Below are 22697 nucleotides of genomic sequence, written 5' to 3' on the forward strand. Positions count from 1 at the left end.
CCCTGCCCTGCTCCTTTTAAATGGATCCATCCGACCAACCCAACAAGTCCTAAACGGCATCTTCACAAAGAGCTCAGTTATGTACAGTGAAAGAACCTTTACTGCCAAATAAAGGTGACAACACAAAGTAACAAAGAGCTTTATTTTCATGTCCTGGTTTCTCCTAGGTTTTGCTAACGACCTGGATTCCTGCACTGTTGAGCATGTCAACTGTCACAAACACGTCACCTTGGGGAGGAAACAAGTCGCTTTTTTCTAAAGCCCATGCACACACCGGGAAGGGGGCCAGCTCCCTGGTCCCCCCGTTTCCCCTCCTTCTCCTGGCATCTCTGTCCCATGGGAAGGGTCCAGGCAGGAGGCTGAACCCGAGCAACACTCTCCTGTTACTGCCTCCCTCATCCCTGGATCCCTCTTGGGGAACCAAGAAGGATAATTCCCTTTTCCTGGTTCTCAAATGGAGGGACTTAACACCAGCCAATGTTTCAAAACCAAAACCAAACCAAACCAAACCAAACCCCTGCAAAGCGATGCTGGCTCAGCTCTCTTCCACTGGCTCTCATTTTCGCCGCCCCACTGTCACTCCGGGAGGTTTCCCCTTAACTGCCATCGCGATTTGCCTCATCTGTCAACAGTGGTGGGATTAGATAGGAAGAATTAACCAGAACTAGAAAAGAACAAAATCGGACCCTGTGGAAACTGCCTCAGCCTGAACTCCGGTGAGATGAACACCAACAGTACTGGCATCCCGACCCCACTCCCCCAATTCCTGTCCCCAGTCCCAAACCTGCCCACCACCGCTGTGGCGACACTCAGGCATCACGGTCCCTCAAGGGCAAGGCTCTGCATAGAAGGGGCCCGAGCACCCGAGGAGGGCGGCACCTGCTCTGGCTCGTCCAGCGACAACCTGGGCTGGCACTGGGGGCACCACCACGTGAGCCTCTGGAAGCCCCCTGGAGGTCCCAGTGCCTCCTTCACAACCTGGTGCCCAGCAGGGCACCACTCCTTCTGGTAGATCTGCGTGTGCTGCTGTCTGCCCTGGAACTTGCCCCGCAGCCAGCCTGCACTGAAGGCCACCACGTGGTCCACCAGGGCCTCGAGGCGCGGAAGACCCAGGAGTGAGCCGGGAGAAAGCGGGTGGATCCCAGCTTTGAACAGGACCTCGTTCTTAATGATGTTCCCTGGAAGGAGGCAGGGAGGGGACAAGGGAAGGAAAAAGGACACATCCATAAGGAAAGCTGGCCACATAATGAACAAAACAGAGCGCAGCTGATACGATGGCAGCGGAGAGCGTCTCAGGAAGATCCAGCGTGGCCGAGAAGCTCTCGGGCAAGCCTCACACTAAATCATCCGGCCCGTCTGCGAAGTAGTTGCTAACACTTACCCTTTAGGTTGTTGTGAAGACAAAATGACATAAAACTCACGCGTGGCCCATGTTACAGCAAAGAGATTAACAAAATGGGCTCCGGACCTGAGTGCCTGGCTGTGAATCCCGGCCCAACCAGATCCCGGCTACCTGACCCTGGTGAATTCCCTGCCTTCTTGAGGCTTCCGTTTCCTGGTCTGTAAAGCGGGGGTAGGTTCCCCGGTTTTTGTGGGCAGTAAATGAGAATTCTCACACACACATACAAATGCTGAGCACTGTGCTGGTACGTAGAGAGGAATCAATAAATACTAGCTGTTATTATTATTTAAAATGTCAAGCATGATGCCTGAAATATAGAAAGTGTTTAGGAGGTACTATTATATTATTTTCCTACTCCTGCCTCATTTGCTGTGAAGTCAACCTCGACCTCTCCTTCCTGAATCAGTAAGTTTCTTCAAAATGTCCCAACAGTGCACTTTCTTTAACCTCTACTAGGCATTTATCATAGTCTATCTTTAGCTCCAGGGGGCTGAGTCCATGCTTGCTGGGTCACTAAACAACCCTCTCCTTCAGGAGAGAAGGTGAGCTCGGTGGAGGCCAGGCGTTTGGCACGTGTGGAGCAGATGGACAGGTGAAAAGGCTGCTCTTTCCAAGAGCTTCACAGTCACACAAAATTTCTCTCTAAAATTCGCCAGCAGACTACCTGCTTCATATCTCAGCTGTGCCCTTAGAGCAATGTGTCTTTTGCTTTAGTTTCTTCATCTGAATGAAGGGAAAACTAGTAAGTGGCCATCTTGAGGAAGAGCAATAAGGATGAACCCACGTACCTGGCACAGTGGAGTCACCTGAAAAATGTCGGCTGTTCTGATTATCGTTTGTAACAACAGCCGGTTACACAGCATTTCTCTTGCTAATTTACCCCAAAGGCCACTCCTGGAAGCCTGTGCTCCTCTGGGTGCAGGGTCTGCGTTTATCCTACTATACGTCAATTAAAAAATAAATTAGGGCTTCCCTGGTGGCGCAGTGGTTGAGAGTCGGCCTGCCGATGCAGGGGACGTGGGTTCGTGTGACGGTCCGGGAAGATCCCACATGCCGTGGAGTGGCTGGGCCCGTGAGCCATGGCCGCTGAGCCTGCACGTCCGGAGCCTGTGCTCCCCAACAGGAGAGGCCACAGCAGTGAGAGGCCCGTGTACGGCAAAAAACAAACAAACAAAAAATAAATTAAAAAAAAAAATAAGGATGGAGGGGACGTGATCCCTGCCCTCTAGAAGGTCATGCTCCAATGTGGCTATCAGGCAGACTACGACTGATAATATAATTAGGGTAGGAGAGAAGTTAGAAATGGCCTGATCTACTCCCTCATTTTAAAAACGAGGGAAGTGGAGCTAAGGAGCCCAGGTGATCGTCCAGCATCACTGACACCAGTGGCGGGTGCCAGTTTGCTGCCTCCTGGACGAGGGACTTTTTCATTAGGTCGGTCAGCAGGACCACCCTCTGCCGTCATCATACCTAAGCCTGAGAAGTATCTCTGGTCCAACAGCGTATAGCAGACGGGCTGCTCCCGGCCCAGAGCTTCCAGGGCCTGTCCTCGATGGAACTTTTCCGACAAGATGTCAGAGGTGGGTCTGACCACCGGGGAAGAGGAGCTCCACACCATCCGACAGTTATAGAAGGCCAAGAAGCCGCCCCCGCCGAAGTGCAGGACCAGCCTGGGAAGAGAGGAGAGGTCACAGTGCACAGGGCTATGACAGCAGCATCAGGTCACACGTGCACACACAGCTCCCACTCCGCTCAGGATAATCTGGGGAAGCTAAGGTCCCAGAGGAGAACAGGGATGGCTCTGCCAGAATTGTTAAACTCTCACGGCCAAATGGAGTAATTAAAAGAAAATGTATACTCTCTCCTTTTTTCTGATAATAACAATACGTGTTGGCAGAAGACAACTTGGGACGTACAGAAAAGTCTCAAGTCCAGGAGGTGTGGCTATGGCACAAAGCAGGGCTTGTTAAGGAAGGAGGACAGAGAAACTGATGCCAGGTAGGCACCTCTCCCAGTCCCGGGCAAGATCTACCAAGAAAGACACATACACACACCGCCCCCAACAGGGACACAGGAGAAACCTCACGAACCCTGATAAGCAATAACGGGCTACTCTGTGAGGGGAGAGACTCGGGCTGCAGCTGGACTCCAAGACTCACGTATCTGACCTGGGTGGTATCTTATGTGAAAGTAAAGGGACAGCTTGAGAGGAACAGGACTCAGAAAAACACCTACGCATAGTACCTGCGGTAATTACTCAAGGAAAAGTACATCCCAACAGAAATTAAATCAGCAAGGATCTCAAGAGGAGGGGAGATGGAAAGGATGGATGGAAAGATTTGCACTGGACTCTGTCACGTCTACTGTGAGATCCGAGTGGCCTGCAATCATAACAGTGCACCTGTAATCCAAGTGTGAGGAAAGGATTCTCTGAACAAAAAGACACCTATATTAGTGTGTTTTTAATATTAATTAATTTAATTATACATAACTAACAGTGTAGTTAATTAACAATACGGAACTAAAATTCTAAACTATCTCAGCAGACACAAGAGATGGGGTAGAAATGGCAGGAAAGTACAGAAGTAGAAATATTTTAAAGGTCTCATCTCAGACAGAGGGGGGAAAGAGAGTGAGCAAAATACCATTGTTAATAATAAGGGAAGAGATTATTAATTTAATACTATTAAAAATTTGATAGTTATTAACTCAGGGAAAAAAACAGATATCATTTAAAGATAATATTATTACCAAAAGAATAAAGATGAATAGCAGTACTTCCAAATTAACAGAGGTTTAAAAAAAAAAGGAAGAAAAGAGACTTCCCTGGTGGCGCAGTGGTTAAGAATCCGCCTGCCAACGCAGGGGACACAGGTCCGAGCCCTGGTCCGGGAAGATCCCACATGCCGCGAAGCAACTAAGCCCATGCGCCACAACTACTGAGCCTGTGCTCTAGAGCCCATGAGCCACAACAAGAGAAGGCACCACAATGAGAAGCCCACGCATCGCAACAAAGAGTAGTAGCCCCCACTCACTGCAACTAGAGAAACCCCGCACACAGTAACAAAGACCCAATGCAGCCAAAAATAAAATTAATTTTTTAAAAAAGGAAGAAATGTGATAAATCCAACAGAAAAAAGAAAACAAGGGACAATAAAACTACAAATGAAAGAAAATCCAAATAGCACAGTTAGCCCATTTCAAAACAAGGAGTTTGCATCTGAGTTTAAAGAGATACAAAAGCCTGCTATTTACTGTTTATAGCAAGCATACCTAAAATAAGTGAAAAAACAGACCTACAACTAAGTGGAAAAAAGACCAGGGGGTGAGCCAACCAAACATGGAGTGGCACTGTTAACATCAAAGAGAAGCAGAATTAGGGCTAAAGGCAGAGACAGGGTCCAGGATTGTTCAATAATGAAGCTGCAAAGAACCTTTGAGAGTCAGGGACCCTGATGCCTGGGACCAAGGGCAGCAAAACACAGAAACAAAAATGAAAGACAAGGAGAAACTCTATAAAACCACAACTAGCCTGGGGGACTTCAATGATCCTCTTCCCAAGTTTTGCATATTAAACAAAAAAAAATAAGCAAAGGGCTTCCCTGGTGGCGCAGTGGTTGAGAGTCCGCCTGCCGATGCAGCGGACACGGGTTCGTGCCCCGGTCCGGGAAGATCCCACATGCCGCGGAGCGGCTGGGTCCGTGAGCCATGGCCGCTGAGCCTGCGCGTCCGGAGCCTGTGCTCCGCAACAGGAGAGGCCACAACAGTGAGAGGACCGCGTACCGCAAAAAACAAAAACAGAGAAAAGCTGAGCTATCAAAACAATAACCTGTTCTTAACATTTACAGAATGTTTTTCTTTTTTTGTTTGTTTGGTTTTTGTCAGAATGTTTTACTTTAATGAACATTCTATCTTCATTTATGTACACAAAACATAAGCAAAGATCAATTATGTGTTTGGCTGCAAATCTTGATGCCAAAAGTAGAAAATTTACAGGCTGCCACCCTGATCGTAATCCAATAAAAAAAATTAAAACAAAAAAAACCCAAAAAAGATGACCACAAACACTCAAAGATTTGAAAAATTAGGAAATACTCTTCCATGTGGTTAGTATACAAAACTATTAATTATTTGAAAGACCCACAAAGTAGATAAAACTCAGGCAAGCCTAATAAAGAAAAAAAGGGGGTGGGGCAGGCAAAGCAAAATATGCAGCATGGAAGGAGTTATAACGTGACAGGAAGAGATTCAAAAATAAGTGAATGACATGAGTTCACTGTGTGGCAATAAATCTGAAGGCCTGCAGGACCAGCCTTGTTAGTGGAAGAGCGTTCCAATCGCCCCGGCTGGTGACAGGGTCCGGAATCAGCCCACGAGCCCAGCTTCGGGGCCATGAGAGGTTTCCTGGGGGTTTCGGGGAAAGCTCTCCTTGCTCATCTGAACTTTAGAAATGACCCTCTCTCTCCTCTCTTCCTCTTTTCTTGTGTGGATATAAGGCCTGGAACTGCAGGAGTCTCCTGCTGCTGGTCTAAGGACAAAAGCAACATGTGGCAAAGTGCAAAGTCAGGAGAATCACAAGAATGTGAAGCCAAAGGCTTGGACCTGCGTCAACGCCACAGCCCGCACTCCCTCTGAGCTTGTAATGTGGTTGACCCCTGAACAACTTGGGGGTTGGGACACTGACCCTCTGAATAGTTGAAAATCCACGCACGTAACTTGCAGCCGGCCTCTGTATCCACGGTTCCGTACCCACGGATTCAACCAACCTCAGAGTGAGTCGTGCAGCAATGTAATATTACTATTGAAAAAATCCCCGTGTAAGTGGCCCCGTGCGGTTCAAACCTGTGTTGTTCAAGGGTCAACTGTCTGTGAGTCAAAAGAATCTCCTCACCATTCCAGCCAGTCTGAGGTTTTCTTTTTTTCTCTCTCTTTTTTTTTTGGCCTCACCATGCGGCTTGCGGGACCTTAGCTCCCCGACCCGGGATCAAACCCAGGCCCTCGGCAGTGGAAGCGCCAAGTCCTAACCATTGGACTGCCAGGGAACTCCCGATCTGAGTTATTTTTATTGTCCCAAGCATCTTACTGGCCTTACATAGTACCATAAACAAAGACTGTAGTTCTGGACATGAAAAAATATATAATTATGAAACTAGAAAAGTATTTTGATTTGGAGGTAGAAGGAGCCTTCTTTAGCAAGAGGATAAAACTTAAGAGCTATCAAGGAAAATACTGACCACTCACTACCTACAAACTAAAAATCCTGAATGCCTAAAGGCACAAACACCATCAAAGGACACAGACAGGCTGGAAACACTAGCACCACACATCACAGAGGTTAACCCACAAGGTCCGAAAGCCCCTACAAGTTGATAAAAAGGACACAAAAAACTCAGTGCTACCAATGAGAACGTTCATTCTCTCTGACCAGCAATGATTCCTCTGGGAATCTACACTAAGGAAAGAATCCTGAACATGGATAGAACTTTCTGCACCGATATTCTCCTCAACATGAACAGACTGAAAACTGGGGCAATTCTGTCCCTAAATTCAGAGAGCACTAGTCAAGCCATGAAGTGTTGTTCAGAGGCCTCCCAGCCTCAAGGGCTGTGCTTGTTGGGAAAGTACTCCCCGCTCTCTAAGCTGCCAGGTGGTCCCCATCCCTCTCTGGGTGCAGACCACAGTCGACCTGCCATCTCAGTGGGCAGAGGAGCGGGTTCTCTCTCCTAGGCGGCAGGCTGCTGGAGACCACCCAGCCTGCCCGCAGAGCCCGGCCCAGGCCCGCACAGCGGAGCCCTGGCGAACCCCACAGACCCCGCACAGCTGCCGACAGTCACAGCCCACGGCCTGCTCAACCACGCCTTACCTTGGAACAGGGTCCCTCCAGTCACCCCTCTTGTTTGCTTTCTTCGCTCTGGAGAACTCGTTCCCCCAAACGCTGCCAAACAAGCCAAAGCTGACCTGCAGCCACCTCTCGGCACCTCCTGCAGGGGTGTCTCCCCACAAACACCGCAGACCATCACCTCCACTGGGGACAGCATCGTCTCCTCCTGGGAACCGGGAGGACTGCTCAGAGACTTCCTGGTGGTGCCCGGCCTCTTCCTTCCACTCTTTTTGTAGAGGCTCTGACAGTGGGTTGTTGCCAGGGGACACGATTTCTTCATCTGGATCAAATCTAAGGAATAATTTCTTTCCATGGACCTAGAAAAAGATGAACATGATCTAAGGCTCTGCTATAGACTTATCTGTGTCCTCCCAAAATTCATGTGTTGAAATCAGCCCCCAGTGTGATGGTGTCTGGAGGTGGGGCCTCCAGGGGGTGATTAGGTCATGAGGGTAGAGCCCTCCTGAATGGGATTAGTGCCCTTATAAAAGAGACTTCAGTGGGCTCCCTCAACCCTTCTTCCACATGAGGACACAGCAAAACGATGGCTGTCTACAAACCAGGAAGTGGGTCCTCACCAGACACTGAATCTGCTGGCACCCTGACCTTGGACTTTCCATGCTCCAGACTGTGAGAAATAAATTTCTGTTGTTAATAAGCCACCTGGTGTGAGGTATTCTGTTACTGCAGTCAAAACAGACTGAGTCTTACCCAGAACGGGGAAGACTGGAAGAGGTGTATACAGACATTTATCCTAACGCAAATGTCTCCCCTCTTGCCTCTTCCATGAAACTTTCCCAACTTGAATATTTGGGACTTGCCTTTTCCTTTTTGCTCCAGGCATGTGGGCACTTAGTACATGGTTTTCAAAGTGATTAGAAGCAAGTGGAAGAATCAGATCAGCAATGAAATAGATGCACGCTAGATGCAGGGCCACCCTAGAATACCTGAGGGGAAATACTCCCAATTTTTTCATGAATTAGCTAATAAGTAAATACTAATTGTCATTCCTGTATTCAATTCATAATACTTTTTCTTTGTTAGAAATAATCAGCATACCTACACACACACACCACACGCAAATTGACAGCAGCTAAAGACGACCCACTGTCAAATTCTGCAGCCCCCACCGTCCCCCTGAAATTGGATTTGATAGAAGGAATGGCCACACGAGACCTCACAGTCAAAAATGACGATCAACACGATTGCAGTAGAAGAAAATGAAAACAGAAAATGTGTGTAAAAGAATGTTCCAGCTGCTGAGTATTCTATCTCCATATTGCTAGTCCTGGCAGGTAATGTGTACATGGCCCGATTCCAGGATAAGCCTGTTCTGCAAGACCCGAAATTCAGGCAGTCTTTCCAAGAATTAAACCCCAAACATCTGGCATTCATAATGGAACTGCCTGTGATATTTTGACCCCCAAAGGTACGTACTTAAAGATCACCGTTCTGATGAGATCTCCAATTTGTCAATTAGTATAAAAGTTAACCACTGGAGCAGTCTTTTGAAGGCCTCTCCCCCAAAGGGGGCATTATCTTTCTAAATAATTCCAGAATAGCTTAGCTGCAAATCTGAGCACAGTTGTTTGCCGCCACACATCAGAAATGGCTTAACTGAGCTCACATAAAAACCCGGGCAAGGAATTAAGCAGGCATAAGAGAATCTGCTCCAGGCAACACTTTCTCGGTGCAACTCACCCACGCTGGAATAAGGCTGATGAAAATATTTGTCAGATGACCCTCAAGGTCAAAACATTTACCAGGTCAAAAGGCCTAGGTCAGGAGACCCTTGCACCCTTCCCAACAATGGCAATTTCCGCCGTCCCTCTTTTAAATTCCTCTGACGCTATGGATAGTTCAGTTCTAACTGCTAACTGGGTTTATACAACGTGCCAGACAGCGTGCTAGGTGCTGAGGGTCACACAGAGGAGTGAGTCTCTGCTCCTTCCCTCAGGGAATTCAGGATTTAAAAGGAATGAAGTTCTGACACAGGTTGTAACAGGGATGAACCTACGAAACATTATGCTCAGTGAGAGAAGCCAGTCACACATGGCATGATTCCAAGTATGTGAAGTGCCCCCCCAAAAGGGAAATCTGTAGGATAGAAAAGAGAGTAAAATGGTCGCTTAGGGCTGGGGGTGGAGAGTTGGGGTGAAAGAAAGGACTAATGGGCACGAGGCTTCTTTTGGGGGTGACGAAATGTTCTGAAGTTGATGATGGTGATGGTTGCACAACTCTGTGTCAAGAAACTGAATTGTACACTTGAAATGGGTGAACTGGATGTGATGTGAATTACACCTCAACAAAGCTGTACATATTTTTTAATTGGAGGACTGATATAAAGTCTAAGTATACAGTGGGATTTGATCTCCAGATGTCCCACCCACCCAGACTAGGATGGGACAGAAACATTAACAGGCAGAAAGGACTCAGTATTTCCCTCCCACCCCTAATGCTTTCTTAGGCAGCTCTGGAGTGTGTGCTCTGCAAAATGAGAGGCTAAAACAAAAGAGAAGATGATATGGGACCAAGTGTGGAGAGACTGCTGGCTGCCTCCCAATATCCCTCTCTCCCCTTGTCCCTACCAACAAATCTACTGATTTACAGGAACGTCAACATACTCAGCTAAAAACCTACGTCTCCCAGCCTCCCTTACAGATGGGGAAGCCAGTGAGATTGTGCAGGAATGGTCAAATGTGGTTTCCAGGAAATCTCTTTAAAATGGATGAACCAGTTTCCAGCTCTCTCCTGCCTTTTCTTCCTGCCTGGAATGTGGATGTAATGGCTGGAATCCCAGCTGCCATGTTATCATCATCATCATGAGGATGAGGGCTAGACCCCAGGGAGAGAAGAGCAGGAGCTTGGGCCCCAGTGATCTCGTGTCACTCCTACACCACCCTGGACCACCTCCTCTGGACTTCCCATTATGGGAAGGGGGAAAAAAACCTCCTGACTTGTATAAGCCACTCTTCTGAGTCTGTTATGAGCAATAATACATAATTCCTGACACAGAAACTGGAGAGCTTATAAGGAAGGACAGTGAAGGGCCATGCCAGATAAACAGCCGGCACAGAGTGGAGCCAATTTTCCTCTGCCTCACGAGCCCACCCTGCTCATTCCACCTCCATGTTTGAATCTGTAACTGATTCTCAAACCTGAAATGCCCTTTCTTCTCCTTTTGACCCACTTAAGTCCTCCATCCTTCCAGGTCCAACTCAAGTCCCATCTCCATCATGAAGGCTTTTTCTCCAGGCCACAGGACCTCTTCTATGTTGAGGCCCCCAGCTGGGCCTTAATCACACGCTCCCTTCCTCCATTCATTGCTACCTAACAGCTTCCCATTTAGGGACACAGGTCTAAACTTCCAAATTCAACTCTCAGATCCTGAGAATAGGACCCACGGACAGAGGAACAGAAAGGGAGCCCACTGATGGGGACCCACATGCCAGGCAGCTCCCCAAGGCCACCCCCCTTAGGCTTCTGGGCTCCCAACACTGACCCCTGCCTTGGTTTACTGGGAAACCAGTGCCCAGATCCATCTCAAGGCTCCCTTGCCTCACATTCTTCTGTCCACTCAGCTATTGAGTAAATATTTTCTGCAAGCCAGCTCTGTGAAGGCAGGTGCTAAGATCCTGGCCACTGGGACCCAGAGGCAAAGGGATATTAATCTTGTCCTGCAAACTCTGCAGGACAGTCTGGACAAAGAGTCCAGGTGCTCTCACGGGAACAGCACAAACCTGGAGGTCAGGGGGCATGTGCTCCAGTCTCTGTCCCTTGCTAGCTATGTCGGCTTGGGCTAACCGCTCCCCCTCCCTGAGCCCCACCTCCAAATGCAGAAAACACACATGAAGGTGTAGCAGACCTCTTCCAGACCTCTTCCAGTTCTAACCAAGAATGGTTTTATAGCGTGTGTGTGTGTGTGTGTGTGTGTGTGTGTGTGCGTGTGTGAGTGAGAAGGGCAAGGTGGAAGACAGAGAACTAGTATTTACTGACCACCTATTATGTGCCAGGTGCGTGTGTGTATGCGTGTGTGTGTGTGTGTGTGTGTGAGTGAGAAGGGCAAGGTGGAAGACAGAGAACTAGTATTTACTGGCCACCTATTATGTGCCAGGTGTGTGTGTGTGTGTGTGTGTGTGTGTGAGTGAGAAGGGCAAGGTGGAAGACAGAAAACTAATATTTACTGACCACCTATTATGTGCCAGGTGTGTGTGTGTGTGTGTGTGTGTGTGTGTCTGTGTGTGAGAGAAGAGCAAGGTGGAAGACAGAGAACTAGTATTTACTGACCACCTATTATGTGCCAGGTGTGTGTGTGTGCGCGTGCGCGCGCGCGTGGGTGTGTGTGTGTGTGTGTGTGTGTGTGTGTGTGTGTGAGAAGGGCAAGGTGGAAGACAGAGACTAGTATTTACTGAGCACCTATCATGTGCCAGGCATAAAGTCGGCTTAATTCAACAATTTTAACTGGTAGGTGTTTATCCCCATTTTACAACTCTAGCAGACACTAGAGCTAAGAGGTTATGTAACTTGCTTAGAAACACACAGCTAAGAAGCAGCAGAAATCCTTGGTTTTTCTACCGCCAATTACCAAATGCCTCCTAAGTGCCGGGCACTCAGTTAGGTGCCAGGAATACAATATTGCGCCCTGTTTACTTGTCTCCTCCACTCAACAGGCAGGACAAATTCAGCAGTGAGCATCCAACAAGAGGTACAGGGTGCCCGGGAAGCACAGCAGAGTCTCTTCTCCAACTCAGAGCAGGCAGGGCAGGCTTCTCAGAGGATGTGATGGCAAGGCCGAATCCAGGAGACCAGGAATTACCATGGTAACATGAAGGGACAGGAATGGGGGTGGAGCTGGGAGAAAAAGGGAGACCTGCCCGCACAGGTGAGCAGCACGTCACCATGAAGGACTGTGAGAGGAGCTCTAGATAGTTCAAAATGATTGGAGAGAGATCTGGGGCAGGGTGAACTGCAGGCCAGAGAGGGAGGCATGAGTCAGACCACAAAGAGCTCTGCGAGCCCCTTAGGGCAGGGGTCCCCAACCCCCGGTACCGGGCCGGGCCGTGGCCTGTTAGGAACCGGGCCGCACAGCAGAAGGGGAGTGGCGGGCAGAAGAGCGAACGAAGCTTCATCTGCAGCTCCCCGTCGCTCACATTACCGCCTGAAGCATCCCTCCCCACCCCACCGCCCCCGCCATCCGTGGAAAAACTGTCTTCCACGAAACTGGTTCCTGGTGGCAAAAAGGTTGGGGACTGCTGCCTTAGGGAATTCTGACTCATGCTCAAAGCAAAGATGAGTCAGGTTGAAACCCAGATCAGAAGGCTATGCTCTTTCCTCACCTCCTTGCTGGCCCCATAGAATTAAACACGGTTTCCAAACAAGGTGCACATCAGTCTGTCGGAGTCATCACCACCACTCCAGACGTTGAATGTGAATACCCAGCTCGTGCACATGTATTTTTTATAGTTCCACAGGCCACTGTGCTGCTCACCCGAGGATGAGAAATGTCAGAAGGGGAGCTGCGTGGACTCCCAGCATGGTCGCCTCAGGCTCCAGGAAGTGACAGCATGAAAAGTCTTGAGATAAATTTAGGGGCGGTACAGGGTGTGCTGATGGAGTCGGCCCGCTGGGGTGAGCTGTGGAACGAGCCCGTCAGAAGATGACGAACTCACCTGGGTGTCCTGCAGCCACAGGGACTGGAAGCCCGCAGGGTTCAGCTTCTTACTGCTGCCCCCTGTCTTGACCACCTGCTGCCCCACGAAGGGAGAGACCAGATGGTGAAACTTCCTCACAGACGGCCCCTCCGGCATCCCTGCAGGCAGAAATGTGGAAAAGAGGCCACTGACTTAGCTGGTTTCTCTAGCATTTCTGATGGGTGCCAAGCTCCACACAGCCGTTTTTTGGGTTTTTTTTGCCATCAACTTTAAGAGCATATACGGCCAAAGAGGCAATGTGCTGGGAAGGGGGGGGGTCGGATCAAAGAGAAAGCCCCGGTGCGGCAGGCTGTGAGCCAGCTTCCTGAGGACCGTTGCCCCATCCCAGCCTCTCTCGCCTTTCTTCAGGCAGCACCAACAGTGTGCCAGGCATCACACCACAAGCGCCCTCCGCTTTGATCCTGTGGCAGCCTGGACGGGAGCCCACCCTTGTTACTTGTTTCCTGGACTGTGGTCCTAACTCATCTCCAGGCTTTCTCTGTCCTCCTTCTGCCTCCCCAAACCAATCATTCCAGCCCACTGCTGCTGCTTTATCTCCCCTCTTTCAGTGGAGAGATGGTCGAGGTAGAGAAGGCTGTAAGGGACACAGACACAGACGCAGATCCAGCCCTGCCAGGATCACCCTGCTAGTAGCAGCACTGCGTATGTGACAACAATGCAGGGCTCAGAATCATGACAGGTGCAGACACAGGGTCATATCAGGTCAGATCAGGGAGACGCCACATCCGGCTTACCTAGAGAAGATTATCCCTGGTAACTGAGAAACAGCTGGGGCTCCATTTTAACCGTGATGTAGGGTGACCTGTGACGCCCACCTCTTCCTGCCCAAATCATCCAAGTTCACTGCGAGCTTGTGCGGGAGGCATTCATACGTTTGGGCCTGAGCGCTCGGCACCCCAGCTTCTAAGACACAGAAGGCATTCCCCCCACCCTTACCCTACTTATCCACCTGTTTCCTCACCTGCACAAGACTGCAAGTTATGATGAAAACCCAAAGAACTAAGCAGTTTCCTGGCACAGTGGTAGCTACTGCATTTCAGTAACTTTAAGTAATATTTAAAAATCTCTGAAATGGCGGTGCCTCTCACAGTCCATGCTTTCTCAGAGTTTAATTAGCAGCACGTTCCATAATATGTACTTTTAATTTGATGGTGCTTTAAACTCACTAAAATGAGGTACAATTGCCCCTAATCAGACCTTCAAGTCACTCGAGAGGCTCTCCTGACAAAACTGCGGGGCTGCAGGAAGACCGGCCACAGTGCAGCCGACCTGAACCTCTACCAGCTCTGCGCCCTGGTCTCTCCAACCGTGGAAGCTTCTGGAAAAGCTCCCCTCTGAAATGCCTCTGATGCTTAAAATCTTTCGACACAAGGGCATGTTTCTTTCTCGGGTTTATTTATGGAGATGGAAAGCTGGGCAGCGAGCTGCCTCTACCACATCCTTAAAAGATAAGAAGCCGAAGGGACACAGGTCCCGAGGGGACACCCCGCGCACCCTCGTTAACCGAGGGTTAACGGGGTAAGGGGCTGGCTAGCGGACCACACTGACAGAGGAGAGGGCGTCACCGCCGCCCCCGGGAGAGTCTAAAATGCCTGCTTTGCCCAGCGCCTTCTCGGGGTGATGCGGGGGAGAAGCGAGCGCAGAGACGGGACTGACGGTCACTGCAGTGGCCTCGGTCGGGGGGGGGGGGGAAATGTTAAAAAGTGGTAAACAGCCAAAAAAGAAAGAAAAATTCAACCCGGGCTGCGGGTTTCCATGAGGGACGCTTCTAAAAGGTTCGGTAACTGAGTTTTCACGCCGGTAACAAGGTGACGAGGGTAAAGCTGGGGAAAGCCCTGCTTTCCGACGGAGGAGGTGGACCCGCTACAGCCAAGGACGCGCCGCTCCGCCCCCTCCCCACCCGCGCACGTCCCGCGACGCCGCAGCGGGACTCGTGGCGGGACTTACCGGCTCCTCGCCCGCAGACGCCGGGACCCCAGCGCCTGCGAGGCCCGCAGACCGCCTCCGCGCGGGCCGTGGAACACCCGGCGCCCCGTGTGCGCGCGGGTTGCTCCCGGGGTGCGCGCTTGACTCTGTCGTAGGCGGGCGGGAGCAGCAGACCTTTCACCGGAGTTGGGGAGTGGGTAGAGCGAGGCTCCTCCCTCGAGGGGGTGGGGTAGCTCGGGGCTCCGCCCCCCGGTGAGCGTAGGAGGCGGGGCTCGCCCTGCGTGGGTGGGGTTCGGGATTTCGTTGTCCAAACAGGTGCGGGGCTCTGTCCTGGGAGGCGGGAGTGGGGGGGGGGGTCTCGCCCTTGGGAGAGCTGGTGAAGGTGCGGAGCTCCTCCCCTAAGGAGGTCGCTGGACGCTGGGCCAATGCCGAGTGTCGCGGCTAAAGGGTGGAGAGAGAGTGAGTCTGAGCAGATGCGGGGGAAGAAGCAAACCGCGTTTGGAACGTTTATTGTCTTACGAAGATAGAGAAAATTAAGTTGCTGAATAGGAGAACTTTAGGTGGTCAGGCAAAGGCAAGCCGTTGGTTTTGCTGGGCCTCCGAGCCCGGCGAGGTAATTGTGAAAAGGAAACAGGTTGTCAAGAAATCTCATGAAGTTTTTAAAGGGTGGGATTTTTTTTTTTTTTTACTTTATATGATTTGAATATTATTATTTGAATTTTTACCATAAGCAAATTTTGCTTTAAAGGTAATATTAAATTTTTCCAGACAATAAAAAAGATAAAATAGTAGACTATTTTAAAATAAGAATGTTCCATTGTTGTTAATTCTCCAAAGAGGATGGGGAGCCAGCACTTTCCAAGAAGTCAGCAGGGAAGTTTGGGGAAACTGATCCGGATGGCAGGCACCAGGGACCATAGCTCAGAGGGCCCTGGGGAGGTCTTGGCCAGCACAGGGAGACAGGCCCAGCCCCTCCCCAGGTTGTGTCCTGCTGATCCAGCCGGAGCAGTACGGGTGGCCCTTCTACTGAACCGGCTAGGGCAGGAAGTGAGGAGAGGAAGGCTGGAAGGTCTGGGCTACTGAGGGTGCTCAGCACAGACGAGCCCTGGAGGGGGGATGAGGTTTGAGGGGATGGTGTTTCCATCCCCCCTGGGCCTTCTGGTCTCCCTCTTTCTGTACCTGGCGTCTTCTGGGAACAACATACCCACCACAGGATGCCACCTGCTATAGGATCAAGCACACCCTAACAGTAGCTTCTGGAGCCCCTAACTCCCCATTCTGTAGACTCTGGCTGAGCTGGGAAGGAAGCCAGAGACACAGTCCTTGCCTCACCTCTTGGACTGAATGCCTGGTGCCTAAGAGGGCTCTTCTGAGGCCGAAGGGTTGTAGAGTTGAGCAACCACGTGGTTCACAGCTTACCTCTGTCATTTACAGCGTAGCTGTCGTTTGCTGAGCACATGCACTGTTCTAAGCTCCTTACATATATTGCCTCAATAGTAGTTATGGGGAGACAAGCAAGTCACAGTACCTCTGAATCTATTCAGCATGAAGTGGGATAGCTATTTCATGGTGTTATTATGGAAATATCACAAAGCAAGGTTTGTAGCAGGGCCCAAGATTTTGCCTTTTTCCCACAAGCTCACGGATGCTGCTGCTGCTGGAGGTCCAGGGACACAAGGTGGAGCAGCGAGGACTCAGCAGCACGGTGGTTGGCAGTTGGTGGGCACTTAGTAAATATTCTTTGAATGAATGGCTAAATGAGGTCTTAGATACGAAACTCATAAACTGTAAAGTGCGGTGCAAATGTATGCAATCACCATTCTAAGACAATAGAGCTGGGGAATCTGCCTGGAGAAGGGCAAGCTTCCAGAAGCGCAACTACAGGATAGCAGTGAAGAACACTGTTGCTGCCTCAGACTACCTGAGTCCAAATCCCACCTCTCAGTGCGCAGAGCTGGGCGAGTAATTTAACCTTTCCATACCTTAGTTTCTTCGTCTGTAAAATGCAGTGAAATGCCTACCTCACTGGCTATGGTGGGATTTACTGAGATGATTCACCTAAATCTCTTAGCACTTAGCCTGACATGTAGCGATAGATCAATATGTTCTTAGTTATTATTAGTTGCGTCCTGGACGGGGACGGGGGGCCACCTCAAAGCCCACAGGAGCCTGGGCCTCAGCACAATGGGGGTCAGCACCCAGTTTTCTAAGGGCCATGGAGCCGATTTCTCCCTCTCCCTTTGTGCCGGTGACATCTTAAACAGGATTAAAGTTACAATGACCATGAAAATCGATTAAAGCAAGAAAGGATGTGATGGAGAAAAGCAGTAGGATGTGGTGAGGAATCAGACTGCCAATGAATGAGCTTGGGGTCCTGAACCACATGGAGGAGGTTTCATGTGTCTCTAGGAACACCTGGGGAGCCTGGAGAGCTGAGAGGGAGGCTCCCGGGTCCATTCCAGTTGTCCCTCTTTTTTGGACGTGTTACTGTGGACGGTGAGCCCTATTTTCCAGTGGTTCTAGGGCCTTCTTTCATCATGTCTAAATTGGAGAATTCGGAACCAAGGATTCTCCCCAACTTCTAGAAAGACGTTGAAAGACTTCAGCTTGGAGTGGGACCCCAGGTTGTGTGGGGTTTTCAGCTTTTAGGTTTCCACTCTCTGGGAGAGGCAGGGGGGCGGTGTAAAAACTCAGATTCTGCAGTCAGGTTTGAATCCTGGTTCTGCACGTACTAGTTCTGTGGCCTAAGGGAGCTACTTAAAATCCATGGGCTGTATCTCCTTCGTGTGCAAAACGTGGTTGTGAGGATACAGGAAAGTTTTAATGGATGTATAAGGCTACTTACTAGCGCAGCTGATTTGCAGGAGTGCTCGGTAAGTGGCAGGTACTTTTTTTAGCACAGTTTCCGGGGTGGTCTCAGATTGAATGTTTGAAAATCAGGCTGTTGCATTGTGGAGGCCACAAGGAAGAGAACGCCGGCGCCCCCAAATGGTGAGCGCATTAACTGCAAGGGAGGTATCTTTATGCCAGTCTCGGCCTCCTTAGTGAGGGTAGGTGCTCAGTAAGTGCCCCTCTTCCTCATACCGGCTCTGTGGCCTTGGGCAATTTCCCTCGACGATGGTGGGACAAGAGGGTTTGGACCCGATGATCTCTGAAACCCCTCATGATCTGTAAGTGAGTCAGGCATGGCCTCCCAATCCAGGCATCCTTTTTCCTAGTGGGGTTATTTCCCTTCAATTCGACTTGCCCTGGTCAGCTGAGGAAGGAAACCTCAGCAATACTACCCCCAGTCCTTAGCAGCTCGTGTCCTGTAACCCCCCCTGTACTCCCACAGACTCCAGGCCCAAAGCCTCCTGTAAGGAAGGGGCTACCAGGAATTCCTCAGCCCTGTCCCTGTGCAAACTGCTAGATTTTAGGCTGCAGGACCTCCAGGGGGGCCTAGGGCCTTGACAACTGCCCTGGGACTGTCCCACTGCTTTACTTCATAGCTAAATGGCAAGGTTTGCTCTGGGTCCCAAGTACCAGGGCACCCTGGTCAGATGGAGCTGACCGGGTCAGTTCGACCAACACAGCCTTGCAGCCCTGGACTAAACTGGAGCCTGAGTGTAGGCGTTCTTAACCTGGGGAATATGGAGAAGTTTCCAGAGTTCATAGAACCCCTGAAATTGTGAATTGTGTATGTGTACCACTCATATATGTGTACCTTTCTAGGAAAGTGGTCATGGATTTTGTTACATTTTCAGAGAGGTCTGGGACTCCAAAAATTAAAAAAAAAAAACACTGCCCCAAATTGCAGAAATGATTTTCTTCAAGCATTCTCCAAGCAGGACCCTGTTCTGGTCCCATAACCTGCAGTGCCTCTCAAACCTCATCAACGCAGCTGGGTAGTGAGGGAAGACACCAAGGTCATTTGATGGACGTAAGAAAACACACCACAACTACAGCATGGCATGCTGTCCCCATCAGTGTGACAGTGGTAAAAAACCTGAAAATGTTTCCCATCGATCTGCTTCCTCCACTGAAATCAGCTTCCAGAGCCTACAGTCCTTTCTTCAATAGCTCTTCATGATGGCAAATTTCTATTCTTTGAAGGGGGCGTTTAGGATCAGGACAGGTGACAAAAATTGGTCAAGTGATGTAATTCTATTTGGGACCCCCAAATTCTGTTTGTGGCTGAGAAGCAATAAGCTTGGTTCTTTTAGGCTGATCTGAGCAGGTCTGGAGAGCCTCTAAAGGGAGTTCCAACCTATGTTTTCACCGTGGCTGAAACAGTGGAATTAGTAGTTTCCAAGGCAGCAACTTTGAGAGGCAATGCTCATTTGGATGAAAAGCTTCTGAAACATTTTTAAACCTCATTACTTGGGTCACAGTAAAGGTACTATTTTCCGCTTGGAGAACATCCATCCGGAGTCTCCAGAGGGAGTATTTTCAAATCTTGGGGCCCTGAGATTTCATCTGTACCAACAAGAGTATGTAAGACTCAGAGAGATGAGCCACTTTGCTCAACTTGTGGTTTCAGAGCTGCTGGTCCAAAGTGCTGGATGCTGTATCAAGTTCAGTGTGACCCCAGGGATGAATTTCTTCATGTCTTTTCCTGACCATCCTCACAGCATGACACCAACCAGCATGGGACTTGTGCTCCCTGCGTGATACCAGATATGGCAAGGATAATTTCGGATTATTTCTGCTCTCACAACTGCTTAGAGCTTAAAGAGAACTTAAAGATTCCCTCCTCCAAAACATTTGCAGATGAAGCTGCTGAGGTGAAGAGCAGTTTGGTGAAATGCCCAGAGTCACACAGCTAGACACTGGCCAAACCTGGGCTAGAATTCTGAAACCTCAGAATCCCGTGTCTAGCTCTTTCTGGTGGGCTCCTCCCTTACTTTTCTTTTCTTTCTTTTTTTTGGCCGTGCCACACAGCTTGTGGGATCTTAGCTCCCCGACCAGGGATTGAATCCGCGTCCTTGGCAGTGAAAGTGTGGAGTCCTAACCACTGGACCGCCAGGGAAGTCCCTCCCCTTACTTTTCAAGGAAGCAGAAGCACAGGGGGAAATGGGTACAGAATCTGTTCCAGGAAGTGCTTGTATGATAGTGGTCCCCTCCGAGAGCCCCCGGGACCCAGAGATTCACCCAATAGGACCCCATGAGCCATTTTCAAATAGTCAAAAAAGCCCCAAGGTAACCATCTATCCGATAGCCATACCAAGAGTGCAGAGCAACCTAAATCGAGCATCTCTGCCTAAGACGGGAATTCAATCAGCTTAGTGTTACGGACTATCTGGTAGTACTTGTCAGCAGAGATGAGCAGTTATGCTTTCTGTTCTTTAAAAAACTGAAGTGTAATTTATATGCAGTTTGGGTTTTGATCTATAAAAAGTGAGAAAAGCCCAAGTAATTATGTAGACAAAATAATTTCAAAACGTAGGGTGGGGTAAAGGGGGAACTTTGGCTATGGTAAGGCTGGAGGCCACATTAAGGAAACCTGCAAGGATGTTAAGGGGTGGGGGGACAGGAAGACTTCCTGAAAGTGTGTCCAGCCCATACCACTCCAGAGAAGTCTGGGGGATTCTCTGACTAAGTACAAAGCGATGGCTTTACACTGTAAAGCACATTAGCTGGTATCACTCATTGCTTTGTTCAGTAGAGTCCTGGTCAAAGGTCTGTTTAGGATTCTGTTATTTCAGTCTTACCTCTTTTGTTTCCCAGCCCAGCCCCAAAGTCTTAAGAGAATCAAGAACCCTAGAAATAACGGATCTTTTCAATTTTTTATTTTCATGAGTTCTAAAGGAAAAGGACAGAGGAGGAATGATAGAGCTAAATGTTTCACATGTCTAATTACAACCCAATTCATCTGAGTAAATCTATCTTAAAGAAGCAGTGGCACAAGAGACTACAATATCTTGGTTGTAACAGGGGTCTACTGGTAGTGTTCACTAGTATCATTTACTAGTAGTGAACTTCATCTGAATTAAGTCCTGCAATCAGAGATTCACTGATTTGGAACTTCCAGACTGCCCAGTGATTTGAACTTCAAGTACATCTGGTTAAAAACCTATGCAGTCACATGTTTATTTCTCAGGTGAAGCGAGGCCACCACAGCTGTAGGACAGAAGGCAGTCACCGCAGAGCAGGGAGGGGATGGAGTGTGTGCGTGACGGGGTGTGGGGATCTCACGTATCACCCTTCACTCAAGAGAAGCTCCCTCTTTGCGTCTGTCTGAAAACCCCCTCGCACAGGGCCTGCCACCGCTGCTAAGCTGGGGCTAAGAGTACCACCCGGTACCTTGCAGGCTTTTCCTGGTTCCACTGTTCCTGTTAGCCCAGAGCACGGCTGTGTATGATCGCCTCTTTCTGTAAAACTAAACCCACAATCCCCCAGGCTTCAACCAGTGATCTAGTCATGCACAGACCTAAAGAAAACTGGACTTTGAGAAACTAGGTCTGTTTTAATGCCATTCTTGCTTGGATTATTTAGTTCTCCTCGTTCTTGAAGTCTTTTTGCAAATGTTACAGCTGCAGCTATTGGAGGGGAGATAAAAATCGCGCAGGAGCCAGGGTGAAGTAGAGCAGCAGTGCTCCCAGGAGGCTAAGGAACTGAACGGAAAGCAACAGCGTCCAGGGCAGGGAGCCCTCAGGAGCATGGATTCCACTTCCCGGGCTAAACCTGGAAGCTTTGAGGCTGGTCCTTGGTTCTGAGAAGATACATATCTGTGTTGGTAAGGATGGTGGCGTGTTCCAGCTTCAAGCAAGGCAAGGATGCAATCTGAAGAGTAGTTTCCAATGTCAGAAAATGATTTAAAAAACTGAAAACCCGTCACCTCCACTCCAAAAGCAGCTTTCCAAGTAGCTGTTTCTCATGCGCTAGTATCCGAGTCAGTAAGTTCTGCGGGCTCGGAAAGGGGGCACATCAAAGAAACTCCAGCCCAGCTCCCTCTGACGCATGTTCAGTGAATATAAACTTATTTTCACTACTGTCAACCCAAGCCAAACATAATCATGGCTAAATCTGCTACTACTCACCCCCTAAAGGCATCCAAAAGTCAAATATTAAGGATTAATGCTCTTGACTGTTAAAATGATTTGACCTGTGCTTCAGAATCTTTGTCGTAGTGAGAGGTGAGCCCGAAAGGGAATGTGAGGGATGTCTGAGCCCGAACACATGCCACTGGCTGCTGCACTCACCGTATTAGGCCAGACATTTCTCGTTGCTGGCCCCCTACCCCCCCCACCTCCAGCCACTTCCCAACCATCTGGGAATTGCATCCTTTTGAGTATCCTGATTGGTAGCAACTTGACTTACTCTGAGGATGCATCGATTTGGGAAAGCAACCAAGTCTGGTGAGCAAGGAGGCTGAATCAAGCTGGATTTACCATCTGGAGTGAAGCATAAGTTATGATTATATAAGGAGTGAGGTCAATCTTCTGGTAGTGTGCGTGTGTGTGTGTGTGTGTGTATAATATATATATTTCTGAAAACCATTCCTGAAGGGAAGTGGCAAAAATGTTCTCAGCAAAGACTTCATCATCAGAAAACACGTCCTCCCCAAGGCCAACATAAATCCTGGTAGGTTTTATTTCTGGTTTTGAATCTCTTTTGTTATTCTTTGCTAGAGTTATCGGTTACTCATCCCTTTGGATGGTAGCTGTGTTTAGTAGCTTTGGCTATCTCTCAGCCAATTAAAAAGCTTTTCCGATTTTACATAGAAGAATGGTTGTTATAGTTTTTTTTTTCCCTTACCTGCTCAAAAATAACAAGGGTGTTGTGAAAGGTCAAAGGC

At 49.2% G+C, this 22697-nt stretch overlaps 1 protein-coding gene across 1 annotated transcript; it reads right to left on the reverse strand.

The window, feature by feature from the left end:
- Positions 1–123: 123 nt before the first annotated feature.
- Positions 124–15097, reverse strand: NEIL2 (nei like DNA glycosylase 2). The gene is made up of 5 exons (XM_019932386.3): positions 14942–15097; positions 12953–13092; positions 7266–7600; positions 2873–3072; positions 124–1178 (listed from the first exon to the last, which is right to left on the reverse strand). The coding sequence occupies exons 2-5, from the start codon at positions 13088–13090 to the stop codon at positions 817–819; spliced, it is 1035 nt and encodes a 344-aa protein (XP_019787945.2). The 5' UTR covers positions 13091–13092; positions 14942–15097; the 3' UTR covers positions 124–816.
- Between the last annotated feature and the right edge of the window lie 7600 nt (positions 15098–22697).

This window comes from Tursiops truncatus, chromosome 6, assembly GCF_011762595.2.
Source record: "Tursiops truncatus isolate mTurTru1 chromosome 6, mTurTru1.mat.Y, whole genome shotgun sequence".
NCBI lineage: Eukaryota > Metazoa > Chordata > Mammalia > Artiodactyla > Delphinidae > Tursiops > Tursiops truncatus.